At 51.9% G+C, this 26023-nt stretch overlaps 1 protein-coding gene across 1 annotated transcript in view; it reads left to right on the top strand.

Annotated features, from left to right (window-relative positions):
* The window catches only part of LOC111142499 (myosin VB), a 186025-nt gene that overhangs the window by 134487 nt on the left and 25515 nt on the right, over nucleotides 1-26023 (top strand). Inside the window, exons 21-28 of the mRNA XM_022495717.1 lie at nucleotides 7342-7464; nucleotides 8632-8763; nucleotides 9862-9981; nucleotides 11965-12111; nucleotides 15604-15633; nucleotides 19183-19460; nucleotides 20496-20558; nucleotides 24676-24682. Coding sequence (XP_022351425.1) covers nucleotides 7342-7464; nucleotides 8632-8763; nucleotides 9862-9981; nucleotides 11965-12111; nucleotides 15604-15633; nucleotides 19183-19460; nucleotides 20496-20558; nucleotides 24676-24682 — 900 coding nt within the window. The remainder of the gene's footprint in view (nucleotides 1-7341; nucleotides 7465-8631; nucleotides 8764-9861; nucleotides 9982-11964; nucleotides 12112-15603; nucleotides 15634-19182; nucleotides 19461-20495; nucleotides 20559-24675; nucleotides 24683-26023) is intronic.

The raw sequence follows: 26023 nt of genomic DNA, 5'->3' as shown, positions 1-26023 counted from the left end.
TTCTGTGTTCAGTGTCTTTCCCTCTAGTTGCATTCCTGACCGCTCGCGGAAGGGAGGCCATTTAGCTGCAGAAGTTTGTCACCTGCTGTGCCTGCCAGTGGGCTCGCTGGCTGGGAAGACGGAGGGGTGGCCAGTAGCTGGGGACATGTGATGGGGAAGCGTTCGCGCTGCCCTCCCCAGGTGCGGAGCGGAGTGTGGTCTTGAAGAGCTGGAGCGTGGGCCTACCTCCAGAGTTGTGCAAGCAGGAAGAAAGCAAAGCTCCCAGTTGTCTCTGTAATGTACGGCTCAGAATACCAAAGCTGGGGTCATCAGGGGCCTGCCTTCATGACTCAAAGCCTTGGAGGGAGACGGAGGGAAGAAAGGCTCCAGCACAGTAGAATAAGTCAGAGGGTACATGCCGTTGACCGTGGCTTGTTCCCACAAGTCTCCCCCTTGATCATAAGCGGTTGCAATAAAGTTACATGTTCTGAGACACCTTCCCAGGAATGGGGGTTTGGGTGCCTAGTGGTGGTGGCAGGCACGCTGTCCTGCCCAGGCCTGCCTGACTTCTGTGTTCCCTTGCAGAAGGACGATGACTGACTGTAGATGCCCCGAGGAAGGGGGGATGAGGACTGTGAAGGAGCTGGGACACCTGCGGGGTGGCCATGTGCCCTCAAAGCCATCTGCGTTTTCAGAGAGTGGGTCCCGGGAAGCATGCTGGTGATCTGACGCACAGTGACTCAACCGGGTCACTCAGAGGCTCTGGCCCTGTGCCTCGTTCCTGGCCGAGGGTGACCAGAGTCCTGCCCTCCGGATGTGGTGCCAGGTGGAGCTAGCCTAACATGTCTCATGAGGCCCCATTGAGGCTTTCTTTTGTAGTGCCACGCCCCTCGTGGTTTCTTCCGAGGGCTGTTTTCAGCATGTGCACTGAGGAATGGGAAAGCTATTCTGAGGCTTTGCCAAGCTAACTTAAACATGCTCATGGGGTGAGCTGTCTTCAGTGATAGGAAATCAGATGTGCTTGAGGAGTGTTTTTTTCCCCAGATTGTGTTTCTCTTGAGTCGTTTGATTAAGCAGCGCCTGCGTTCTAGGTGTTTTAATCGACCATAAACCCATTCATTTGAGAACAAAACAAAACAAACAAAAACTAAGGAAGCTTTTTTTTTCAACTGAGAAAAGCACAGGCCCCTTGACTGGAGGTGCAGGGCTCCTTGCGGGCTCGGGCGCGTTGGGTGTGACATGCCACGTGGGCCCAGGCTGAGCGGTGGGTGAGGCTACAGAGCAGTCTGGCTGGGTCTCCAGAGGGACAGGCAGGCCCTGTAAGCTGAGCATGGAGCTGGGGGGCTCACCCCACACCTGCAGGATAGGAGGCCTTCCCGGAAGAATGAACCACGGTCCAGAGCTAGACAAGGAGGAGAAACCCCCCGCAGGAAGGCTGGGGAAGAGAACTCAGCAGGGGGAATAGGGACATACTCGGGTGGAAACCAGAACTGGGAGAAGCTGGGCCCTGCTCGGCCCATTTTAGGGAGGTGTGTGGAGGAGTTGAGTTTATCCCGAGGACAAAGGGAGTGAAGCATTCTCCAATTCTCACTTCTGCTCCCCACCCAGCCTCGTCCTTTCTCAGCTACCCACTGCCCCCCCCATCCAAACCACACATTAGCACCGCAGCGCCATTCCGCTCCCAAACCATGGCTACCATCCCTCTGCCCCACGTCCTCTTTCCACCTAGAGCTCCCTCGGCTGCCTGCAAATCCGGTGTGTCTGATTGAGACAACCCGCTCCTCCTGGGGGAACTCCTGGGGCCTCCCTCTGTTCCTTGTGACCTCCGTTCATCCTAAATCCCCTCGTAGCAGTGGTTCCTTGCCCACAAGGAACCTTCGGCAATGTCCGGAGACCTTTCAGCGGTCACAGCTGGCTTGAGGGCAGGGGAGCCGCAGAGTCACCAGGACCTGGTGGGTAGAGGCCAATATGCCACAGAGTGTCTCACAGGACAGCACTCCCTGCCAATAATAAAGATTCTCTAGCCTAACATGTCCATGGTGCCGAGGCTCAGACACCCCATGGACAGAAGTCTGCCACGGACCTTCCTGGTTTTCCGCTGCCACACACCTGTCCGTCGCTCCTGCCGAGGGACACGGTCTCAGAAAGCGGCTACCTGGAATGTTGCTCACTTTGCCTCCCCAGCTCCTGGCACGGAGAGTCATGTCAGGAGGTGTCTGATGGACGAGGGACGGCCTTGCCCTGCATCCACCCCGGGGGGCTAGAATGAGGCTCGGTGCGCGGCCGCCCAGATCGGTAAAGGGCGCCGCTCGGAGCCGCTGCTTCTGGAGCCATCCCTCCCAGGGAGGGGAGGCTGCCGTGTCCGCACACACACCTCAGCTGTGTTCATAGCAGGCAGTAACTTGCTGATGAAGAAGAGTGCGGTGCCATTAGTTACATGCATCGGTCTTTTTACCAGCCTTTTCTCGTTGGAAATCCTGGGGTGGGGGGCAGCAGAGCACACCCGTCTCGCTGACTCTCCACAAAAGGGCTCAAACTCTGGCTGGCGGGCGTGGGCTCTGAGAGACACCCAGAGCGGTGTCAGGGTGACCCGCACTGGGCAGAGCCTTGTTCCTGGAGCTCGGAGCCCTGCATCCGCAGAACTCATGCTAGAAACCGAGTCCATCTGAACAAAGAGAGAATAAAAAGCAGCAACACTGTGTGGCAGAGAAGGGACAGTTTCCTGGAACGTAGTTTTTAGCCACCTGTTGAAGGATGTTGAAAACTCTGAAATTGGAAGGCTCTGGATTGTGTAAAAAGACTGTCGATGAAGTAAGTACTTGGAGCTTTTTGTAAGCCTCCAAAGATGCTGTGTATCTGCAGTTCTCTCTCTGCAGCCGTGGACGGCCAGCCGTCTGCGGATCCGTCCGTCCCCCAGAGTAGCAGACGCACCTGAGACCGTTGCTGCTTTCCGAGCCCCCATGGAGGTGGGAGGGCAGGGGACCCCACTCCTGGACTCCAGCCTTGTTGAAATTCTCTCCTGACCTTTCCCATACCACGCTGAGCATTGCGGGGGAGGTGGGGAGCGAAGCTGTCCTCTTACCTCACCTCCCAGCTCCTTAAGCTGAACTTCAAAGCTGGGGGAAGGGAGGATAGCATTTACTCATAAATAGTTGAAATTCAGACATCAGGAAGGTTTCTCCCCTTTAGCCAGAATCCCTGGGACCTCCTTTCTTGCTTTTACTGCCACAGGGCTCTGGCAGAGTCTGAAAGGTGTTTCTCTGGTGGGGATGCAGGTGGGTCCATCAGGGACCTATCTCCTAGACAACGGTCCCTGGAGGTCACCCTCTAGGCTCAGCTACAGTGAACATGGTGTTGTGCCAAGGATATCTTTCTACACAGGCTGGGAGGAGTCCTAACCCCTCCCCCTCCCCCCACCACCACCGGTAGATCGTGAAATGTACCAAACATGACAGAGGTGAGGACTTGAACTGGGGAACGAGGTCATTCATTGCATCACTCACCAGTCTTGGAGCTGTCTGTGGAGAAGCTGGTTGCTCAGAGCCTGTCTGATACTCCTCTTTTCATCTCCCATCATGCTGAGCACAGGGGACTGTGCTCAGTGGATTGGCTTACTTGGGGAACAATTTTTAGCAGCTTTATTGAATATAATTCGCAACCCACAGTTTACCCATTTAAAGTGTACAATTCAGTATTTTTAAAATAGTTTTACAACTATTGCAGAGTCTAATTTTAGAATATTTTTATCCCCCCACCCAAAAAACCCCTCTGTATCCATTAGCAGTCACACCCTCTTCCACTCCCTTACTCCCCACTCCAGCCTTAGGCAACCGCTCATATTCTGTCTCTATGGATCTGCCTGTCCTGGACATTTCATATAAATTGCATATAAATGGAATCATACCATACGTGACTTTTGTGACTGGCCTTGTTCACTGAGCATCATGTTTTCAGGATTAATCTGTGTTGTAGCATGGACCAGTACTTTATTTCTCTTTATTTATTTTTTAAAAAAGATTTTATTTATTTGACACAGAGAGATAGTGAAGGAGGGAACACAAGCAGGGGGAGTGGGAGAGAGCAGAGAGCCCGATTGCGATTGCGGGGCTTAATCCTAGGATCCCGGGATCATGACCTGAGCCAAAGGCAGACGCTTAACGACCGAGCCACCCAGGCGCCCCTTTATTTCTCTTTATTGCTAAAAAGTATTTCATCACCGGGACCTGCCATAGTTTGTTCATTGGTTCATTGATGGACATTTGAACTGTTTCCGCTCTTTGGCCCTTTTGAATAATGCTCCTGCAGCCATCGGTATACACGTTCTTGTGTGGACATGGGTTTTCCTTCCTCCTGGAAACCTAGGAATGGAATGGTTGGTCTTACTAGAGTTAAAATGCAACTTTCGAGGAGCTTCCAAAGCTGCTGCACTGGTTCCTGTTGCCTCGGGGAGACGAGAATTCGGGTTTCTCCACATCCTCACCAACACCTGTAATTCTCTTGTAGTATCCTAACATCGTGGTATACGTGAGGTGATAAATCATTGCGACCTTGGTTTGCCTTTCCCTAATGACGTTGAACACTTTTGTCACGTGCTTATTGACCACATAAAAAAGTGTCTATTCAATTTCCCCCCATTTTTTGATTGGATTTCTTTTTCTCTGTTGAGTTGTAAATACTCTGTATATTCAGGTCCAAGTCCCACCTCAGATAATTTACAAATATCTACTCTCATACTTGGGTTGCCCTTTGCCTTTGATAGTATCCTTTGAAGCATGGAAAGTTCCTAATTGGGATGAGTTCCAACTTAAATGTTTTTTTCTTTGGTTGCTTATGCATTTGGTGTTGTATTAAGAAACCATTGACTAATCCCAGGTCACAGGGATTTGCTTCTATGTTCTCTGCCAAGAGTTTTATAGTTTTAACCCTTACATTTAGGTCTTTGATACAATGTCAGCTTGTTTTTGTATATACTGTGAGGTAGGAGTCCAATTTTGTTTTGTGTGTGGACATCCAGTTGTCCTAGCCATTTGCTGAGAAGACTATTCTCTCCTCATTGAACTGTTTTTCTTCTTCAGTTGCCTGTCTAGAATCTCTAGTACAGCGTTGACTGGTTTTGTCGAGAGCAAGCATCCTCGTGTTTGTCCTGACCATGGATGCAAAAGGCTGTCTTTGTTTCACCATAAAGTCTAATGTCGTGGGTTTCTACAGATGCCCTTTCCATGTCCATGTCACGGGGTGTGGGCGGGGGCTGCGGTGTGGAGAGGGAGTGCTCTGTGTCTGAGAAGCTCCTGATCTTTGCCATTGGCCAGACCTGCTGTGCTTTGATGGTGGTGTGATCACAGGGGTCTTTTTTCTGCTAACTTGGCAGTGGTTCAGAGGACCTCCAGGGAAGTAGGACTCAAGTCTGGATGCCTGAAATAAGGGCACGTGTTCCTCCTCCTCTTCCTGTCTAGTTTCTGCAGCGCTCACCTCCTTGCCTCTGTCATGAAGGCAGGGATGCAATCTTGGTGGGGAAAACAACTCAGTGCCCTTTTGCAAAGTGGGTCCCTGGGGGGTCCTGAGAGAAAATGCAGAGGTGGCGCCATTGCACTTGAACGCCCATGTTACCAAAGAGATGGACCCCTTTCCCCTTCTCCTGGATGACAACTAATAATTTCTAGTTCTCCTGGAACATGTCTGCATTGTTCCATTTTTAATTTTTTTTTTAGATTTTTTTTTAAATTTATTTGACAGAGATCACAAGTAGGCAGAGAGGCAGGCAGGGGGGTGGGGGAAGCAGGCTCTGCACTGAGCAGAGAGCCTGACGCGGGGCTCGATCCCAAGACCCCGGGATCATGAATTTGCCCCGATCCTGAATAGCCACAAATTTTCATTTTTTAAAAAGCTTGCCACACGTGGTTTTAATTCTTCATTCTATGAGCAGACGAGGATTTTTCTTTAATTACTATCTTCTTCCTGTGCCATTTTCAATACTGTTCACTTCATGCTTCCTTTGGGGGTCTCAGGAAGAAGCTAAACACTAGAGCTCCCTTTCCTTCTGCAGCACCCAGGTTGTGTGCTGGCCCCATGAGACAGGCGAGGGCAAGTGAGATGAAGGCCGGAAATGATGCGTCATTGCGAGCTCTGGGCTCTCCTGACACTCAGATTGAGAGCTCAAAATTTACCAAGACAAGCAATCAAACACAGGAGGTGAAAGCCTATTATCGTCAGTTCCTGCACACGGCATGTGAGCGTGGTGCTGACTTTTCATGAGGTTTTTGTGTGCCCTGGAAGAACATAAAGAGTGGGGAGCTCATCTGTCTTATTGTAATGGGATTTTTCTTTCGGTCTGTTTTTCCCTCGAAATGAAAGCAGTTTTGGCTGACTTGATTTTCTTTTTTTCTTTTTCATTTAAATTCAATTAGCCAGCATATAGTACATCATTAGTTTTAGATTGTAATGTTCAGTAATTTCACCAGTTGTGTATAACACCCAGTGTTCATCCCATCACGTGCCCTCCTTCATGCCTATCACCCAGTTACCCTGTCCCCCCACCCATCTCCCTGCTCTATAACCCTCAGTTTGTTTCCCAGAGTCAAGAGTCTCTCATGGTTTGTCTCCCTCTCTGATTGCTTCTCATTCAGGTTTCCCTCCCTTCCACTATGGTCCTCTGCACTATTCCTTATATTCTACATGTGAGTGAGACCATATGATAACTATGTTTCTCTGCTTATTTCACTTAGCACAATCCCCTCCAGTTCCATCCATGTCGATGCAAATGGTGGGTATTCATCCTTTCTGACGGCTGAGTAATATTCCATTGTATATATGGACCACATTTAATCCATTCATCTGTTGAAGGAGGATATCTCGGCTCCTTCCAGTCTGGCTGTTGTGGACATTGCTGCTGTGAACATTGGGGTGCAGGTGCCCCTTCTTTTCACTACATCTGTATCTTTGGGGTAAATACCCAGTAGTGCAATTGCTGGGACATAGGGTAGCTCTGTTTTTAAGGTCTTGAGGAACCTCCACAGTGTTTTCCAGAGTGGCTGCACCAGCTTGCATTCCCACCAACAATGTAGGAGGGCTCCCCTTTCTCCACATCCAAATCCTTGCCAACATTTGTTGTTTCCTGCCTTGATAAATTTAGCCATTCTAACTGGTGTAGGGTGGCATTTCATTGTGGTTTTGATTTGAATTTCCCTGAGGACAAGTGATATGGAGCATTTTTTCATGTGTCTGTTGGCCGTTTATATCAGCTGATTTGATTTTCTTAAAAAGAGCATTTAAACATACCAGGTGAACTTCAGACCTCTCAAAAGGAGACTTTCCTTTGCTCAGCTGCACTGGACAAACATTTTCTCCTGTTGCTCTCCCTTTCAGCAAGTTGCAGTCCTGGAGCAAGAAAACGCTCTCTTAAAAGATGAGAAAGAACAGCTGAACAACCAAATCCTGTGCCAAGTGAAAGGTAAGTGCAAAGTGCTTGATTTTTCATTTCGGAGTTCAGTTTCTTTTCCACACTGATTTTTCCCCCAAAGACTCTTAACAAGGACACGGTCAAGATGGTGCACTGGAGGAAAGGCTTTAATGCATATGAAAGAAGGGTGGTCTTCATGATGCTGCTGTGACTCTTGGATTCAAGAGTTGAATGCAGTGAGATGCGCACATGATGGACGAAGTAGTGCATGGGCTTTGGAGCCCATGGGGCCTGCACTTGAAGAATGACTACCATATGTGACTGCCTGGCTTTGAGCAAGTCCCTTAATAACTGCAGTCCTCCGTTTCTTCATCTGCGAAATGGACATAAAAGTACAGACCTCAGACGTCTGAAGCACTTAGCTTGATGCTTGACCCATAATGAGCACCTAAAGCTCATTACTGCTGATTTTAACTATAACGTCCATAATGCACATTGTGATTTCTTCTGTTAATGTTGCTGCAACAGAAATCAGGGGTCTGATCCCAGCAAACCTCGCACCACCATCGACCCCATGTGCCGTCTGGCCTATGAGAAACGGTGGGTTTCCGCAGACCCCAGTCCTTGCCTGGCTCAGTGGGTTCCTTAAGCAAGTCACCCACCTTCTCCCATCCTTAGGTCTGTCCCCCACCCGAACCCTGAGATCTCCTTGAAAACTTAAACTTTTAAATTTCCCTTTTAAAATGATTTCTTTCTACTGGTATAAATAATAAGTTTGGGTGGGGGGAAAGCCCATCTATTTGATCTATTTGCCTTCCCTTCTTCAGTCTCACTACACTTCAAGAACACGGAAGATCAGGAATGGGGACAAAACTGGGGGACAAAGCCTGGGTTCTCCCAGGGACAGTGCTAGCCGCTGCCAGGATAGTGGTCCCAGGGGAGAAGCTGTTGTTAAGTGAAGGGATGTCATGTAGGCTGCCTGCTTCTCCCGCACTTTCCCGAAAGCAGGGTGGGCTCTCCCCTTCTCTGAGGACTTACGCCACCAGAAGCAGCAGTCCTTTGCTCTGCCGTGGGTGAGGTTGCTGGATAAAGGCATCAGGGGTCCATAAAAGGAGCTCATCATGGGCAGCCTTTTAAAAAGAGATGAATCAGAAAGCACGAGTCAATCAATACGTGTGAGAGGAATCCGTTCAGAAAGCCAAACTGCAGCTTAGTGTACTTGCTTTCCAGATGAATTTGCCCAAAATTCTGTCAAGGAGAATCTGATGAAGAGAGAGCTGGAGGAGGAGCGCTCCCGGTACCAGAACCTCGTGAAGGAATATTCTCGGCTGGAGCAGAGATATGACAACCTCCGGGATGAGATGAGCATCATCAAGGCAAGGAGGGCAGTCCTGGCCCCGGTCCCGGCCCTGAGCCGGCCCCGCTTCTGACACTCCACGCCATTCTTGCACAGGCTGGCCCCGGCACTGCCATTGGGCCACCACGCTGCCCCTGTCCTTCCCCTTCCTGCTGAGAGTTGCCATGCATGGAAGTAACAGGGCCGGGTGATTGTTCCCAGGGATGGCTCCTTTCCCAGCTTTGCGGTCTTATTGAGTTCTCAGGAGCCTAAGGAAAATCCCACCTAGGCGTATGCTATCTTGCTCCCTGTTCTGGGGAATTCCTGAGTTGAAACAGTGATGGTGTGGGGGCGAGTTCTGACCTCTGTATCCGTGGCGTGTACTGCAGAGAGACCCCCCAGGGTCTGATGGTTTTTCCCAATCTTAGATGAAACGTAGTAGACATAGAAATGTCCTATTTCAGGATTTATCATTCTTTTTTACCTCACGTAAACATTCCTTCTAGAAATGTGTCTTCAGACAAGATTGATAAGTTAATTGCATAGAAACCAGGAAGAGAAACTAAATAGGAACGTATATAAATACAGAATTTTCTGACCAAGATCAGTTTTTACTCTCAAAGCCAAATCATATACAAGGGGGGAAAAAGTATTTTTAAATGAACAGTATAAATGGTAACCTCTATTTCTAATATGCTTACTATTTTCATAAAATTGGGGGAGCACAAGTGGCAGTATGAGCCAGTTGGGGGCAGATCTGTAACATTCTTTTCCGGGGCAGGAGGTGGGGACCAATGACAGGACAGTGTGTTTGCACTTTCAGGGCAAGACCAGGAGATACGGGTTGTTTCCGCAGGACCTTCAGAGAAATCGGCCAGTGTCAGGGATTTGGATGTCATGAGGAGACTCATTAGGGAGTTCCATCCTGCCACGGGGTTCCCTTCTCATGGTCATTTTGTTGGCTAGATGGACGTCAGTGAAGTTTGTGTGGGAATGGCTCCATTTAGCCATTGTTCCCAGAAACAGGGATACCTGTTCTTGTTGGCAAATAAGGCAAAAGTCCAATTCTAGGGTCTACCGGCCTTTGAAAAGGAACCGTTCTCGTTAACATCAGTTCGTTATGAGCACTCCCTTTTTTCTCCTTCAACAGCAAACCCCAGGCCACAGGCGGAACCCATCAAACCAAAGTAGCTTAGAGTCTGACTCCAATTACCCCTCCATCTCCACATCTGAGGTCGGAGACACAGAGGACGCCCTTCAGCAGGTGGAGGTGAGTAAGGCAGGGCAGCGGCTACTCTGGGAGGGGGCGGGGGACGGGGGAAGGCAAAGTTTGAGGTTTACCAGCTGTACGGGGACTTCCTCTGCTGCTGGTTGGGGCTTCTTCCTGATGGAGGCATCACTTGGCCTGCAGTGCATTTACAGGACCTTGGAGTTAATATTTACTGTGCAAAGGGATACATTACTGTTCCCCTTACCCACTACCCAGGAAGAAAGAAAGAAGGTACATCCCTGGTTGTCACTCTTGTAAAACTGAGAACCCATGGCAGAGAGGCAAAGTGGCTGGCTTAAGAAGGCACAGCTTTGGGCCACTTGGGGGGCTCAGCAGTTAAGCGTCTGACTCCTGATTTCGGCTCGGGTCATGATCTCAGCATTGTGAGATCAAGCCCCGTCTCTGGTTCCGTGCCAGGGGTGGAGTCTGCTTGAGGTTCTCTCTCTCTCTCCCTCTCCTTGTGCGCCTCTCTCCCTCTCAAATTAAAAAAAAGAAGAAGGAACAGCATAGTCGTTAAAATAGAGATTATCATCCCTATTTAGTATCACAGCACATACAGAATATCCATACATATGCAAGAATTTTTTTTTTTCCTCTGACCGAGAAGCAGATCAAACTCAGAGAAGAATTATTTGGACTATTTGGAGCCACACATGTTTGCTGAGTGACTACATCTTTGTCTCTAAATACGGTGCAACTCACTGGCCTTGGTAACCTGTGTGTGGTTTTGTCAGGGGTGCATAGACCCAGTTTTTCCTCTGGCATTTGGAGAGAAGAGAATCCACAAGCAGATGAGACCTTACAGAGCACATGGGAGAGCTGGAGGAGAGACAGTCACGAACACAAATGTGCCCTGAGCACGTCTTGGTGCCATGCACTGCGGGTGAGCCCTGGAGAAGGAGCAGTCACCAAGCCAGAGACGGCCCCTCTTGGGGCTTGTCAGGTGTGGAGTCAGGGGACAGTCAGGTGGTAGGGGATGTTTGGAAAATAACTGTGGGTACGTGTGATGCATATGATGAGAGACAGCGGGTGACAGAGGAAAGGTGGGGAGGATGGAAAAGAAGCCCCTGGGACAAGAAGGCGGTCTGTCTTACAGGCTGCTGGCCATGAATGCCTGGCAAGTGCCTAACCATGCTCACTGGGGCCCCTGGTTTTACCATTGCGATTGCCTAAGTCTGGGTCCCAGAGGCTTCAGCCACTTGAGCTCCAGACGGGCCACCCAGGTGTGTGTGTGACCGTTTCTGGGTAGACATAAGGGCTTCCGTCGGTGGACTTCACTCTTCAGGGAGACTGAGGCTGGTCCCTGGGATGAGCCAGAGCAGTGAGCTCCGTGCGCTCCTGACATGCATGTTGAACAAGTTCTATTGTCCCCCGTGTGGGCACGTGGACTTTAGAAGTCCACATGGATATGCTCGTGCAGACACACCTGCACACAACAGAACCCAGGGGGCAAAGCCAGGCCTGAATCGAAAGGGGGGAAATCTGGGAAACTGATGCTCTACAGTCTGTGGAAAAAACGGGTCCGGTGGCCGGGCAGCGTTGGTTCTGTCTCAAGGTGCCGTCAAGTGGCGTTTAGACACATTTGCAGGGACAGGTAACCACATCGGTTCTTGGTCAGGGGGCATTAAAGCCTGCGTTTTACCGTTTCTCTGGTATGAGACCGTTTCCATAAGTGAGCTCTTTTAACTTCCAAATAAAATGGCTGTGTCTTTATCTATTCTGGGAATGTATGAGCGGTTATCTTAAGTGGCTCTCACAGGAATATAAATGGCCAAGACTCAGATGTTATTGAGACAGAAAATGAGCCTGGAGTGCCAACTTTACTAGGAGAACTGATGGTTGGTTGGCACTGGCTTTGCCTCTGGGGCGTGGATTGATGTCTGGGCGGAGAGAGAAGACAGCTCAGAGAGAGGCAGGCTGCATGTCCCCTAAGGCACTGGTGCTATTGAAACCTCTTTCCCGGCTCCCTGTGTTCCCCCGAAGGACATTGGCCTGGAAAAGGCGGCCATGGACATGACGGTCTTCCTGAAGCTGCAGAAGAGAGTGCGGGAGCTTGAGCAGGAACGGAAGAAGCTGCAGGTGCAGCTGGAGAAGAGAGAGCAGCAGGATGGCAGGAAGGTGCAGGTGCGTGCGGGGGCGGCAAGCCTGAAGGGCGGCCCCGCGTCCTCCCGGGGCTCAGGCTGTGACCACTGGGGTCCTGCAGGTGTTGGGGAGCAGGGAAGAGCTGCTTCTCCTGTTGATGTCCTGTCGAGTTTTCTCTGCCTGCCAGTGCCCCCACACCACTCCAGGTGGACAGGAGGAGGCTCTGCCAAGTACCCCAGGGCAAGGGATTTCCAGAGGCAAAGCGGCTGGGCCGGGGGTGGGGGAGGTGCTGTGGCCTTGGCCCCTATTCGCCAAGAGGACTGGAATGTGTGACTCAAGTATAAACATAAGCCAGAGTTGAATTTTAGCAGAGAACAGTGATCGCCCCTTATGTGGAGTCTGGCGTGGACTGGAGTTTAGCCCCACTCAGGTGGGGAAGCCCAGGTTGGCAGTCGCTCACCCTGCTGTCCCATGATTGCCCCCTGGCCTCAGCCCGGATGATCATCCGTATCTTGGGTCTCGAAAGGGTATTGCCTGAACCCTTAGTGTCTCCGGATCGAGTCCCTTCTCTGTCTGGGACCTGCTGGGCCCCTGCTCAGCACTCAGCGCTGTGCTCATAGCAGGTGTTCAGAATGCTTATGAAAGGAGAGGACACAAAAAATGCCAGAAAACTCCCTAGCCATCAAGGAATTTGTGATCCAGGTTGGGAGGGCCAGGCATAACACCGGTGAAAAAGAAAGAATAACATTGGAAGCGCTCAAACCCATGCACGGTTGGGTGTGGACTGGTGCTGTAGGAGGGGACAGAGCCCATGGAGGTGAGCAGTGGTACGGAGGGAGGAGCTGCACGAGTCTTGGGAAGTAGAAGGACCCGTTCTGATGGGGCGGAAGACCGGTTCTGACATGGGTCATGGCATTAGCTGACCTCCTGGTGGCTTTGTCAGAGGCCTGTGCTCTGTTCTTAGGCCTGATTTGCCCGTTGTGGGGTTTGACCCCCTCCCCGCATCTCAGCCCTGCCCCCACTCCTACCTCTGCACCCTGTTTCCTTTTGGTAACACCTGGCTTCCTTTCCCTTCAGATGTAATACAGACCTTGGTCTGTATTGCTAGCGTGTTCTTGGGTGTTCTGAGCACTGAGTGGGGAGGTGAATCTTGTGGTGGACTTGAGTCTCTAAGGTCGATTAGCTTCCTAATGGAGAGCGAAAGGTTTAGGTTTACCAATGACTCGGTCCATTAGAAGAGAAGCCTCCCTGACAGGCAGCACAAGTCAAATGTATGAAAACCCACATCGACGACAGCAGACAGTACCTGACCTCAAAGTCCCCGGCCCACCCAGCTATCCCTAGACTTTCACCCATCACAGAAATGCCAAATAATTCTAAAATCTTGGCTTTAGGATTTTTCTTTGGTACCAAAATTTTTTTAAAAAATCCATTTCTTTGAAAGCAATTACCGAACAAGAGTTAGAACATAGGCTTGCCACACAGCCCTGGATGTAAATTGAGGGTCTTCCTTTAAGGAGAAGGATCTTGTTTTTGAGAGTTTAGTAAGAAAGGCAAGAGTGGAGCAGGGATGGAAGTTCTGGAATCCCTCTAGAGCACCCTGAAACTGAATTTGCCGAGATCATGTTCTTGGATCTGCCATCGGTTGCAAGAGGGATCCTAAGCCACTGGGTCTTTTCCCTGGAGAGACGTGCCACAGGGTGTCAGCTCTTGTCACTGCAGGGTGGCCTCTTGAGAGAGGCCATGCTGTGGAGGAGGAGGGACAGAGATGTCTATAACCTGTGCCATCATGGGAGTGATAGCCTGCTGTGAGGAGGGGGCCTCTGTGACTACTGGGCTGCCCCTGTATTGGGCTTCCCATCCATCCAGCTCCCTTTCCCAGGCCTGACACAGTCACCTTTGCCACCAGGGTGATCCCAACAGACTGCCCATTTAGAAACATAACTGCCAATCCACCTTAACGCAGCCCCCCAGACTGCAGATGATCTCCATGTTCCCGGAACCAAACGCACTCCACAGTGATCCATGGCCACGCATCACATCCCCGCTCCGCGGAACGCAAGTGCAGGCCTCTCACTGGGGCGGCTGGTGAAGAGCTCACCCAGACCACTGCTGAGGCGGGAGGCGAGGCAGAGACTGGTACCCTGGACAGCGGCTTTCCCAGGTTGCGGGGGGGCAGGGAGCCCAGTGGTCAGCGCCACAACCCTGAATCCGGGAGCGTCCTCGGGAGGTGCTCGGCGTGCTCTGCCTGGGCCCTCTGCCTGGGTACACCTGATCCACGCATGGCTGGTGATGGCCTTAGCCCGGACCTAAGGCCGCTAACACGCAGATAGTCCAGTGAAGCACTGTCAGGTTTTAGCTCCAAAACCTATCTTATTTAAGGACCGTCACCCACTGCTTGAAATCGCCCTGAGCACCCCCTTTATGAGGGTGCTCCTGCCCCTTCTCATTGCCAGTTCAAGTCCAGTAGCTGCCATAGGAGTCCTGGTTCCTTGAGTCCTGATGGGCCAGCGTTCCGGGCGCCACTGTCCACATCCTTCGGAGCTTAGTGTCAGGCATGTGAGCGCTGCAGGGGCCAGCTGCTGGACCCCCTCCTGGAGGGGGACATGGAGGGAGCAGCTGGAGAAACAGAACACACCTATGCACACACATCCCAAAACACCCCAAAGTAACTCCTGGATCTCATTAATAAGGACAAAATTATTGATTAACCTTCTTAGTAAGTACATACGTGTTATGGTGCTGGTTTCCTCCACTGCTGGAACAAAGTCACACAAACTGGATGGCTCAAAACAGAACTTTCTTCTCTCATGCTTCTGGAGGCCGGAAGTCAAAAATGAAGGTTCAGCAGAGCCATACTGTCTTAAAGGCCTTGGGAGAGAATCTGTTCCATGCCTCTCTCTCTGAGCATTTGGTGTTGCTGGAAACCCTGGGTATGCCTCAGCTCCAGTTCCTTGACTTGGCGCCGTATGACTCCAGTCTCTGCCTCCATCTTCACGCGGCACTCCTCCCTGTGTGCGTGTGACATGCGTGTGCTCATGCATGCACGTGGCGTGCGTGTGCTTATGCGTGCGCCCTCTCTCTTCCTGTGAGGACACTTTCGCGCCCGTCTTAATGACCTCATCTTGATTTGATTTGATCTACAACGACCCCATTTTAAATCACGTTACATTCACAGGGACCAGGAGTTAGGACTTCAACGTCTCTTTTGTGGGGACATAATTCGACCCACAACGGAGCGTTTACATGTTTGTATACATGAGGATCCCATAAATAAAGTCATGGAGGGGATGAGGGCCGGCGGAGGGGTCATCTGCAGAGAGCTTCCCTGGGCCTGGAGCTGTAAGCTATGTTTTAGAGATGGGAAGGAGGTGGTCCTGCTGGGTGGCAGGGGCAGCGGGTATGGGCACTTGTGCAAACAAGCCCAGGGACCATAGGTGGAAACACGCCTGCAGAACCCCTGCCTGTGGTCCAGGCTCACCTGCTGTCTCCTCATCTGTGCAGGGGGAGCAAGTGAAGAGTGACCTAGACTTGGACCAGAATGCAGATCTAGCCTACAATAGTCTGAAGGTAAGACTGTCAGCACACGAGGTCCTCGAACTCTCCCCTGCGGAGGATGGATGACAGAGTCTGTTCTCGAGTGGAGCCATCAGCACACCAAGGCCCCCTTGGGTCTCTTCCTCTCGGAAATGGAGGAAATGTGTATTCACCGCAAGCAGCTATAGTCTGTGCTCATAGGAAACACCAACGAGGTGTTGGCTCCCTGGAGTTAGCACAGACCCCACTGGTTAGGGGCTCAGTCCCACAAGACAGCCACCGCTTCAGATGCCAATCAGATGGGTGGGTCCCCAGGTGACCCACACTTCTGTCTAACTTGGCTACAAATCGGAGGATCCCATAACCCCCTTCCCAAGTTTGACCATATGTCAGGACAGCCCACAGAACTCAGGAGAGCATTTTATGTACTATTATTGGTTGATTATAAAGGATACAGCTCAGCAACAGCCGAATGGAAGAGACGCAAGGTGTATGAGAAGGGGCACAGAGCTCACAGGCCATCTCACAGGCCATCTCCACCCCCCACCAGCTCCCTGTGCTTGCCAACCCAAAGCCCTCTGAATTCCTTGCTCAGGGTTCTGTGGAGGTTCCGTTACACAGCCACCAGTGATAAAATTATTGGCTTTGGGTGTTTTTAGCTCGATCTCCAGCCCTCCTCTTTCCCTTTCAGGGCGTTGGTTGGGGTGGGGCGGTAAGCTGCAGTGCTCTCAGGGCTGGTTCCCCTGGTGGCTGGCATCAGCTCAGTGGGGCTGAAAGGGGCTTGTTAGGACTTAGAAGAAATGCCAAGGGTTTTGGCATCCCTGAGTCCGGAACCAGGCCCTGAGACCAAATATAATGAAAGCTATTCCTCTCATCTCTGTCAGTAGGAATCACAAGAGTTTTCGAAGCTCTGGGCCAGGAACCAGGGCCAGAACCACATATGTATTTGTTATGTCACATATGTCTTTACCTACCTGATAGAGTTCCAGTTAAAGTCGTAGGTGGCCAGTGGGATGAATTCACTTTGAAAAATGATCTAGACCTGCATGGAGAGATGTCCCCATGCACCCAGGGCTGGCCCGATGAGAGCTGGGAGGTCAGAGAGTGGAAGGTCCCAGGGCAAGCAGGCCTATGTTGACTACAGTGATGGAGGATTAGGCTCTGGGGCTGGGAGGGAATGTATAGAAAAGGGGCATCAGAGCACTCCCCCACCGCCCCTCCCATTCCCAGAGACTTGGGAATGGGGAATTTATCCATTCTGCTGTGGTCAGTCTGGTTGCACTCGTAGGACCATGGAAATCTCTGGCAACAGCTTCATTACCCCAGGAGAACAGCCCAGAATTGTGCCCATGGCTTTTTGAACAACGGGAGCCACAGAAGTGTGGGGGCCTTCTTTTCGGAATTATTGATCGGACTTATTTTTCTCGTGTGATACTTAAAAGCTTCAGAGCACTGCGAGGGTGTTGGTGGTAGATGCCTGTGGTACGGGCCTTCCGCACACCATTCTTCCACAGCCGTCCCCGAGCATGCGAACTTGTTAGGCTGCATTAGAACCGGTAAGACAGTCTAGCCCAGTGGGTCTCCAGGAGTGGTCTAGGAACAGCATCACTGCAGACATGCTAGAAAGGCAAATGCCCAGCCCAGCCCTGCCATATCCATTGGCTTTCATCCGCCCTCATGAGGTTTCTGTTACCCACGCCACCCTGAGAACCACTGCTCTACTCCAGCACAGAGTGCTGCTCCCAGGGCTCCCATCTCCCAATCTGCTCAAAAGCTCCCCTTCTCTCAGCTGCCCCCTGAGGAAGGTGCCCCCCGGGTCCTGTAGTCTGCATCGCACTGCCAGCGCAGGGCCGGGCTCACGGAGACCTCAACAAATACTTGTCCGAAACTATTGAAGCTCCATGACCCCTCTGCTCTGTTAGGCCAGGGTTCTGAGGTTACAAGACCTGGTTTCCCTTCGTTGTCTCTGGTGAGACTGGGCTCAACCTGTGCCCTTTGTCCCAGAGGCTGGCCTTGGGGACCCCTGGGTTTGCAAGAGACCAAGGCTGGGGAGGCTGGCTGCGATGCTTCTCACTTAACAGACCCAGACCTTGAGGGAAATGAGGAAAAATGGGGCTTTATGCCAACCCATATCTAGCGGACATATCTTTCCGAGGGCATGGAGGGCGGGAGGTCAACCGTGCCCTCTCAGAGTGTAGACGTGGTCTGAGCAGATGGCGAGTCTACACACCTGGCCACTGAGCCATCTTTTCTGACCCAATCCTCAGCAAACCGGGTTTGGAAAACCTGCCCACAAGTGCACGGGGGGAGATGAGGCAACTGCAGGAGGACCCCCTGCCCCCACCATGAGTAGTGGTTTTTGCTGATACTCTGAATTCCCCCTACCAGAGTTTTAGAAATGGTCCCGATCCTTCTCTAGTGCATGAAGGGGCTAGAAGCACACCATTTGGGTACTGGGTTCCAGGCTTAGACATCCCCCACTGTGGATGAGAGGGACTTGGGGGGGGGGGTCCGCAGGCCCACCACACCTGCAGAGCATTGCTCAAAGAGGCCTGATGTGATGTAGGGGGGCTGGAAGGTGAGACTCTCTGGACCAGGCATCGGGAATCCTGGGTGCTAGTCCTGACAGGGCCTCTAAATTTATTGTGAGCCTTCTCAGCTCTGTTCTCTTGTCCTTGTTCAGAAAACAAAGACATTGTTTGTTTATATGGTCTCCTAGTTCTGTGGCTTCTGTAATCTGCAGGCAGTCCCCCACTTATCCACTTTTGGGGGGCCGGCAGTTGGGGTTGGGAAATTTTGAATCCCATATACAGCAAGACCTTAAAAGCATTATATGTGTGATTATCAAACTATATATGGTCTGACTTTGTCCAACACCAAGTTAAATGTTACGCCCAGAAAACTCAAAATACATCCTAAAGTTGAATTTCAGTGGTATATTTTACTCTATACACAAGTGGTTTTTCTTCCACTGGCATTGACTGTTGGTGGCTTTCCATGTGACCCAACCAACAAAAGAGTGTTCCTGGTATACTCCAAAATATACTCCAAAACTTTAGTCTACGTGGTGCTCCTTAGAATGGTGGGGGGGGGGGGGGGGGGGAGGTGGACAGTGATCTCTTGAGAGATAAGTTTAGGAAATCCTGCAGTCTATATGCTCTCTGGAAAGTCACCAAGTGCATTAGTGTATTAAGGTTCTAGGAAGTCCAGTGTTAAAAGCATGTTCTGTAAAATTAAGCTGACATTTCCATGAAGGTAGGTAGGGGTTTCATGGCCAAGTACACTTAGAAGTATGAACACTGTCAGTCACTTCAGGGAATGCTATCATAGAGGCCTTGTGTGCGATGCTTCATGCCAGTAACTTAGGGCTGTGGGTTCAAATCCAGTTTTAACTACTGGCCTTTCGCTGGTCAGAACATTTACGGTGCATGTTCTTGTTAAAACCAGAAGGCTGCTGTTCGCTTCGTGGGAGTCAGGGCAGGTTGGTTAAGGAAGGTGGAGGGGGAAGACGGCATGGGGAGACCCCCATCCCCAACCGAGGTCCAGGGAGAAAGGGAGTGTGTCGCTTGGGCTGTCTTCCAGAGGCAAGAGCTGGAGTCGGAAAACAAGAAGCTGAAGAATGACCTGAATGAGCTAAGGAAAGCGGTGGCCGACCAAGCCACCCAGAACAACTCCACCCACGGCTCCCCAGACAGCTACCACCTGCTGTTGAACCAGCTCAAGCTGGCCAATGAGGAGCTGGAGGTTCGCAAGGAGGAGGTGCTCATCCTGAGGACCCAGATCGTCAGCGCCGACCAGCGCCGACTTGCCGGCAAGAGCACGGTAACGATTCGGCAGCCCCCAGCCAGGCTGGTGAGGGGGTGACCCTCGGTGGTAATACAGGCGGGGTTTTTCTTACATATCTTTACCCGCGAGAACCTTTAACCTAAAAGAGCAAACTCTCCTGCTCTAGGGGTCTCCCCGCTAAGGGCAAAGCAAGATACTTGCTGCCCTTTCAATGTGACCTTTCATGGCTGACTTTGCTGGAAATTTCTGGAATCTTCTGAACTTACTCAGTATGAATAGGTTCAAAAAGAACAAGGCAGAGAATTAGAGAAGCAAGAGCCATGGCCTGAGCAGCCCCCTTGGCCTTGTTTTTCACCTCATGCTTTGCCCCTTGCTGTTTACCTTGATTCTGAGGTAGAGAAAGCCTTTCCTCTCAGCCCTCCCCAGTGGGGCAAGTCTGGCTTAGGATTTGTTCTTTATAGTTTCACCTTCTGGGACAGAGTGGAGACTGGGAGGGGGAGGGGACAGGGACCCTAGAGGACCTGGATCACTCTAGGTATGGCCCAGGGGTGACATGGAGGATACATAGGTAGTCCTAGGTAGTCATGAGTGTGGAGATCAATGCTGAGACAGATTGTCACCCTGGCCTTTGGATTTGGGGTGCTGTCACCTCCAGAGACACTGTCACCGCCCCATGGCCCCCCAACCACCATTCCACATTCAGGGCCTTTTACAGCCAGGCCTTATCATTCTGTGCCTTTGGAAATCACATTCCTGGCTGGGTTTAACTGCTCTTATTTGAGGTCATCCTGGGCCTTTGTTTTTTCCCCAAAAACTTGGGGTTTTTTTTCTTTCTTTGTAAGTAGTCCCCAGGCCCAGCAGGGAGCCCCACGTGGGGCTTGAACTCATAACCCTGAAATCAAGAACTGAGCTGAGATCAAGAGTGGAACACTTAACCGACTGAGCCACCCAGGCACCCCACCTCGCCACCCGAAAAACTTGTTTTTATTCCTCTGCATGTAAAGTTTATGAAGTTGTTTCATGACAGTTGTTTACGTTACCAGAGTGTAATTTTAATCTGGGACCTTCTAGGAGCCGAACATTAATGCCAGAACAAGTTGGCCTAACAGTGAAAAGCACGTAGATCAGGAAGACGCCATCGAGGCCTATCACGGGGTCTGCCAGACAAACCGGTAAGTCCCACCTCACGGTAACTCTGCCTGGAGGAGGTGATGGGAAGGGGTCTTACCCAAGCTGCTGCGTGATGTCTGCTTCTCAGACACTGACCCCGTGCTTCAGCATCAGGGTTTACTTTTTACCGGAGGCAAATGAAAAGGAACAGACTCCCTGAATCCCATGCCCTCAGGAAACCACTTGTTAGCTTCTGCAAGACTCCAAGAACACAGCTGGAGCCTCCAGAAGGTAGACCCTCCAACAGGCCTGAGGAAAGGGACCCTCCCTGGAAGGAGTGCTGACAGGAGGAGGGGGGAAGATGGTGAGAGTGGCTCGTTGCACTGAGGGGGAAGCCTGCGCCAAATGAGCCCAACAGAGTTGTGGGAGGGGCCGGCTGCGGCTCTTTGCTTTAATACCAGCCAGACTCAACCCCGCTGGGGGGCCCCAGTGCCCAGCATTTAAGAGCTGGAACCCAAGCTAGACACCCCAGAGGTTGGACGGGAGAATTAGACCACTGCCCGATGGGCGACCATGAGTTTTCCCTGGATTTTACTTAACCAACCTCTAGTCCCTCCTTAAGGATGAGCTCCCCCAGGTTAAGGCAACAGAGTGTGACCCTGGGAGGCAGCAGGGCCCGGAGGAGACCCCCAGGCAGTGTGGCAGAGCACCTGGCAAATGTGCACCCTGGGCTCCACTCGCTTACTACCTATGCAGTAACTCCCTCAGTAACTTACAACTGCTCCGTGCCTCAGTTTCCTCCTCTGAACTGGGGACAGTCCCAGCAGTGCACCTCACACACGGTGATGGAGAAGACCATGTGAGTTGGTCTGTGTAGTGCACTGAGAACACTGACTGCCATTATTAACAACTTTGCCTCTTTGTGCCCCCATGGGTACTTGTCAGAGCAGAGCCAGCCTTGTTCCTGGCTGCCTTTCTCTCTCGCCTCAACCGAATGTCCCAGCAGTCACTAAGCGTTTTCCAGAATTGTTGAAAACTGGAAGCACATCTGGAAAATGTCAGTAGGTGTCACTGGGAATGCAGCCTGATGTTTTCAGCGAGAACGTCACAAAATGACCTGAAGACTTAGTGCTGCGATTTCTAGGTCTTCCAGCCCCCGTTTCTGCAGAGAGGGAAACTGAGGCCCAGAAGGGGTGAGTGGCTGTGGCACGTGGCCAGCCCAAAACCGAGTCGAGATACGATCCAGAAGGCCTGACTCCCGGGCTGGGCTGCTCCCAGCGTACTGTGTAGGTAATCACAAGATGAAGACCTTTTAGCGGGCCCCCAGGAGGAGAGTCCGTTCCTGGAGGCTGCGGTTCTGTCCCCGAAAGGAGAGAGGAGAAACTGAAGGCGAGCTTCTCGGTGCTGAAACTGGAATCGAGATTTAGTCATTTGAAATATATCTTGAGTGAAGAAATGCATTGAATAAGAGAACAGAACACAGGTGTAGTATTTGAAACTAAAGGAAGAAGGAAGAAGGAAGGAAGGAAGCCAGCTGGACCCTGATGGAGGAGCGCGAGTGCGGGTCTTCTGACCTGCACCGTGGCTCTCAGCAGCTGTCAGCTCCCTTCTTACCCAAGTGATTGTCAGGGATCCAGTCCCAGAGGCTGCTTACTTACTGTGGATTTGTCTTCCTTTGCAGCAATAATCATGGTGTGGTAAAGTAAAAATAGCTTTTCTTATATCTTAAAAGAATTGCACTCCCAGCAAGCCTGGGGTACAATAGGGGACTCCCAGCCCGTGACCCCCAGTTAGGTACAGAAAGCTGCCTCATGAAGGGAAGCCTGTAGAACCCGGTCCCCAGTGCCTGCCACAGCTGGAAAGTGACCCGACCAGACCGTGATGGGTTTGTGCCTTTCGAGGTTTGGTAACCGCCGCATTGAGGAAGGAGCGCTGGGGGGCATGCAGGGCAGTGGGGTGCAGACGGCGATTCCCGGGCCAGGTAGTGAGGCCATCAATTCTTACAAGGGCAGCCCCTGCCCATAAGAGAGCTCCGAAGACCCAGCCTTTCCCTGTAACGGAGTGTTCTGGTTGGAACAGAAGTTGCATGAATGCATGTATGCTTTGGGGTGGAGGGGTTACAAAAATCTGTCCTCTACCTAGAAAAAGCTTACATTCCCAGGCAATGGATTTTGCTTAGCTTTCTGGAGGGCTACTCCCCACGCCCAATCACAGCTCCTCTGAGAGTCCAGGGTCCCCCGGTTTGGAACTTTTTTCACGCGCTAACTTCCAGAGTTTATAGAGTTCTGTTTCATCTTTATGACTGTGCCTCTTTCTTTGTTCTCCACTTTGGGAGAGAAGCCAGTAATGAGGGTCTGTTCTGGGAAGGAACTGCAGGAAGATGGATGGCTCTTCTGCTTCCAGAAAGGGCTTTCACTTCCACGTTTTGGGAGCTAAGAGAAATCAGCAACATTATTACCATTTCATCTGTGGCCAAAATCAAATTAAAGAGAGGGCTAGTCCTTGCCCCCGGAGTGGGCGGTTGCAGACACAGGTGGGTGTCTGGAGGGTGTGGTGGGGCAGGCCTGGGGAAGTGGGTAGCAGAACAGGCTAGGCTTACCGCCCCGCGTGCGCTCATGTCACAGAGTGAGGTAGGAGCAGGAGTGTGGTGAGGGCTCAGTTCTAGCTCTGGGAACAGTGTACCTTTGGCCGCTGGCTATTTCCACTCAAGTCTGTGCAAAGAGAAACTTAAAGTGCATTATTGGACCTCTGCTTGGGTCCCAGGAAACCTTGCCGTCCCTCTACCCAGCAGGTTCCAGGAAACAACAGGAGGCCCTTGGCACAAAAGGTAGCTTTGCCTGTTGGACAGGCAAAGCCGGGGTTATTACAAGGAGCCTGCTTGGGACAGGGGAGATCCTGTTTAACCAGAAAAGGGTGTGTGCACATTTCTTAGGATAGGCTTGGCGTTCATGGCTCATTTGGGCCTGAACCCCAGCTGCTGTGGGATGTCTTGCTCACACAGCAAAGGAGGGAGGGAGAAGAGAGCCTCAGCCTCCCCAACTCCCTTCCTTGAATCCTCACTGTCACTGTTACCAGCTGGGAACTCTGTGGGGCGATGATTCCCTCATAAGTGTTCCCAAAATTCACTGGGTCCCAAACCATCAGCATAGTTCCTATCTGCTGTAATTCAGAGGCATGGCCCTATTTATCCCGAGACAATTCACCTTCCCGGGCCCTGCCTGCAGCTCAGACATTTCTCTCATTCATGGTGCTGGGGTTACGGCCTCCTATTCTCAGAGATTGTGGGAAGCATCCTGGACAGTTGGGCAGAACATCCAGCTGTGAGCTACAGAAATAAGGACATCCGTGGAGCAGGACATTTTCCAGTTTTTTAGAGACTGGAAACCGACCATTTTCTTGCTCTTAGGAACCTTGCCTGTTTCCGTTCACAAGGAGGCAGGGCCTCCAGCCAGGACAGAGGGATGGCGGTTGGGTCAAAGTCCTGACAGGACTCTGTGGACAGCATCCACAGAGAGAAAGCAAATACTCTCCCACGCCTTTTCGGCTGCATGAGCTTTACAGTGAACAAGATTATGTCATTAAAGATCTAGAAGGAACCTCAGATAAGTCAGCGGGGCACTTTCATTTTACACATGAAACAGGTCCAGGACATGTAGGCGACAACCACGACCACGCCTTTGGGGTGCCTGGTTCTCCAGCCGGGTTCCTCTGTGTGGTCTTGCTGCCTTCTTGGAGCAACTTGGAAACTACCTGCTGGTTGCTCAAGTGTGTCTGTAGGCTCACCGGGAATGGAGCTTGGCACAGTGGTGTGTACCCAGCCCATCCTCCTTGAATGTTTGTTGATATGTTCATTGACCTCTTGTACTTTTTTTTTTTTAAAGATTTTATTTACTTATTTGACAGAGAGAGATCACAAGTAGGCAGAGAGGCAGGCAGAGAGAGAGGAAGGGAAGCAGGCTTCCTGCTGAGCAGAGAGCCCGATGCGGGGCTCGATCCCAGGACCCCGAGATCATGACCTGAGCCGAAGGCAGCGGCTTAACCCACTGAGCCACCCAGGCGCCCCTTGTACTTTATTTTTTAAAAATTCCCGTAAGCTGGCATTTGGGTTTTCCTTCTCCTGCCACTAGGTGGCGCTCCCTCCTGGGCCTCCCCCCATGAGGGCCCTAGAAGGGGAGAGAGAGTCCCCGTGGAGGAACTGGACCTCTTTCATCCAGGAACAAAGGCTCGGACCTGAGCTAGCTGACTGCATTTTCATTAGCCGGCGTGCCCGACTTCCTGAGCACTGTGTGATGACTGGCCCGCACAGTCTCTACTTTTATCTTTGTGCATCATGCCCGGCCTGTTCCAGAATTAAGAATTCTGAGAGCGTCTCCCTCGGAACAGGGATTAATGCTAACTTCCTCTCTGTGTAACTCAGCAACGCACAGGCACCCGCCAGAGTGTGAGAGGTGGGACTCCGTGTGCCATCACGGGAACTATAGGAACACCGTGACCCTCCCGGCCAGAGCCAGCAGCCCCCTCCCTCCGCCTGGGCATCTGGAGGGCCAGCCAGGGTGGGTGGCTGTCCGGGCCAGGCAGGTCCTCTCCCTCTTGGGGTCCCTTCACTCATGGCAAACAAGGTGAAGGAAAAGGTCCCGCGTTCCTGGTGAGCAAAGTACTGGCTACTGACCGCCCTAGTTAAATGTGGTAGGAGCTGAGAAGGGATGGGCGCTAGGCTGCCAGCTCCCACTTGACATGGCCAGGGTCCCTTTTGGATTTGCTGGGATAAGTGGAACACACAGGTGAGTTCCGTGCTAGGAACTGGAGGGGACGGCTCAAAGTCTCCAGTCAACGCAGTCTCTGGGGAGGCCAGGCCTCCGTGAGAACTCTGGACATTTGAGGAGCCAGAGTCCTAAAGAGGAGAGGCCCCCACGATGGACTTCTTGGCAGTAATCCGCTCACTGCCCAGCGGGAGGCAGCACAGCCCTGAAAGGAAGGCGTGGAGCCCGCATGCTCCCGGTGGTCCCTGCCCCTTCCCTCTCCTTCAAGCTTCTCAGGGTGGGATCTAGGAGCCGCATGACCGGCTTCCCTCTAGAAGCAGCTTGTGTGAGCCCTGCCAAGGCCTGGGGCCGCCCTTCATGAGGTTGCGCTCCGGGGAGGGGGTATCAGGGTAGTTACTCCCCCAGACCTCACCTAGCACCCAGCAGGAGCAACACAGCAGCTCCACTCCTCCGGGTGAAGATTGTCTCCCTGCTGTGAGGACGGGGTTGCCGATCCTTGCACACTGCCTACTGCTCCTCCAGGATTCCTGCCAGGAAAATTGGGATCCAGCCAGCACGAGGAGGATCCCCACACAGAGAGTCGGGGGCAGCCTCCTGGCAGGTGGGAGAGGCTCAGTCTGCGGCCTACAGCCCCCTCCCACCGGCCCTTGGGGATCTCCTGTGTGTGCCTCGGGGAGGTACATGGCTGGGGGTATAGGGAGCATGCGCCTGACCTCCAAGAGGGACTCATCTGGCAATAGGCAGGCACTGGGCCCCTGGGGAGGGTC

Source organism: Enhydra lutris, unplaced genomic scaffold, assembly GCF_002288905.1.
Source record: "Enhydra lutris kenyoni isolate GAN:26980312 unplaced genomic scaffold, ASM228890v2 scaffoldscaffold8, whole genome shotgun sequence".
Lineage (NCBI taxonomy): Eukaryota > Metazoa > Chordata > Mammalia > Carnivora > Mustelidae > Enhydra > Enhydra lutris.
Note: the sequence above shows the minus strand (reverse complement) of the source record. Positions and strands in the feature narration are given on the sequence as shown.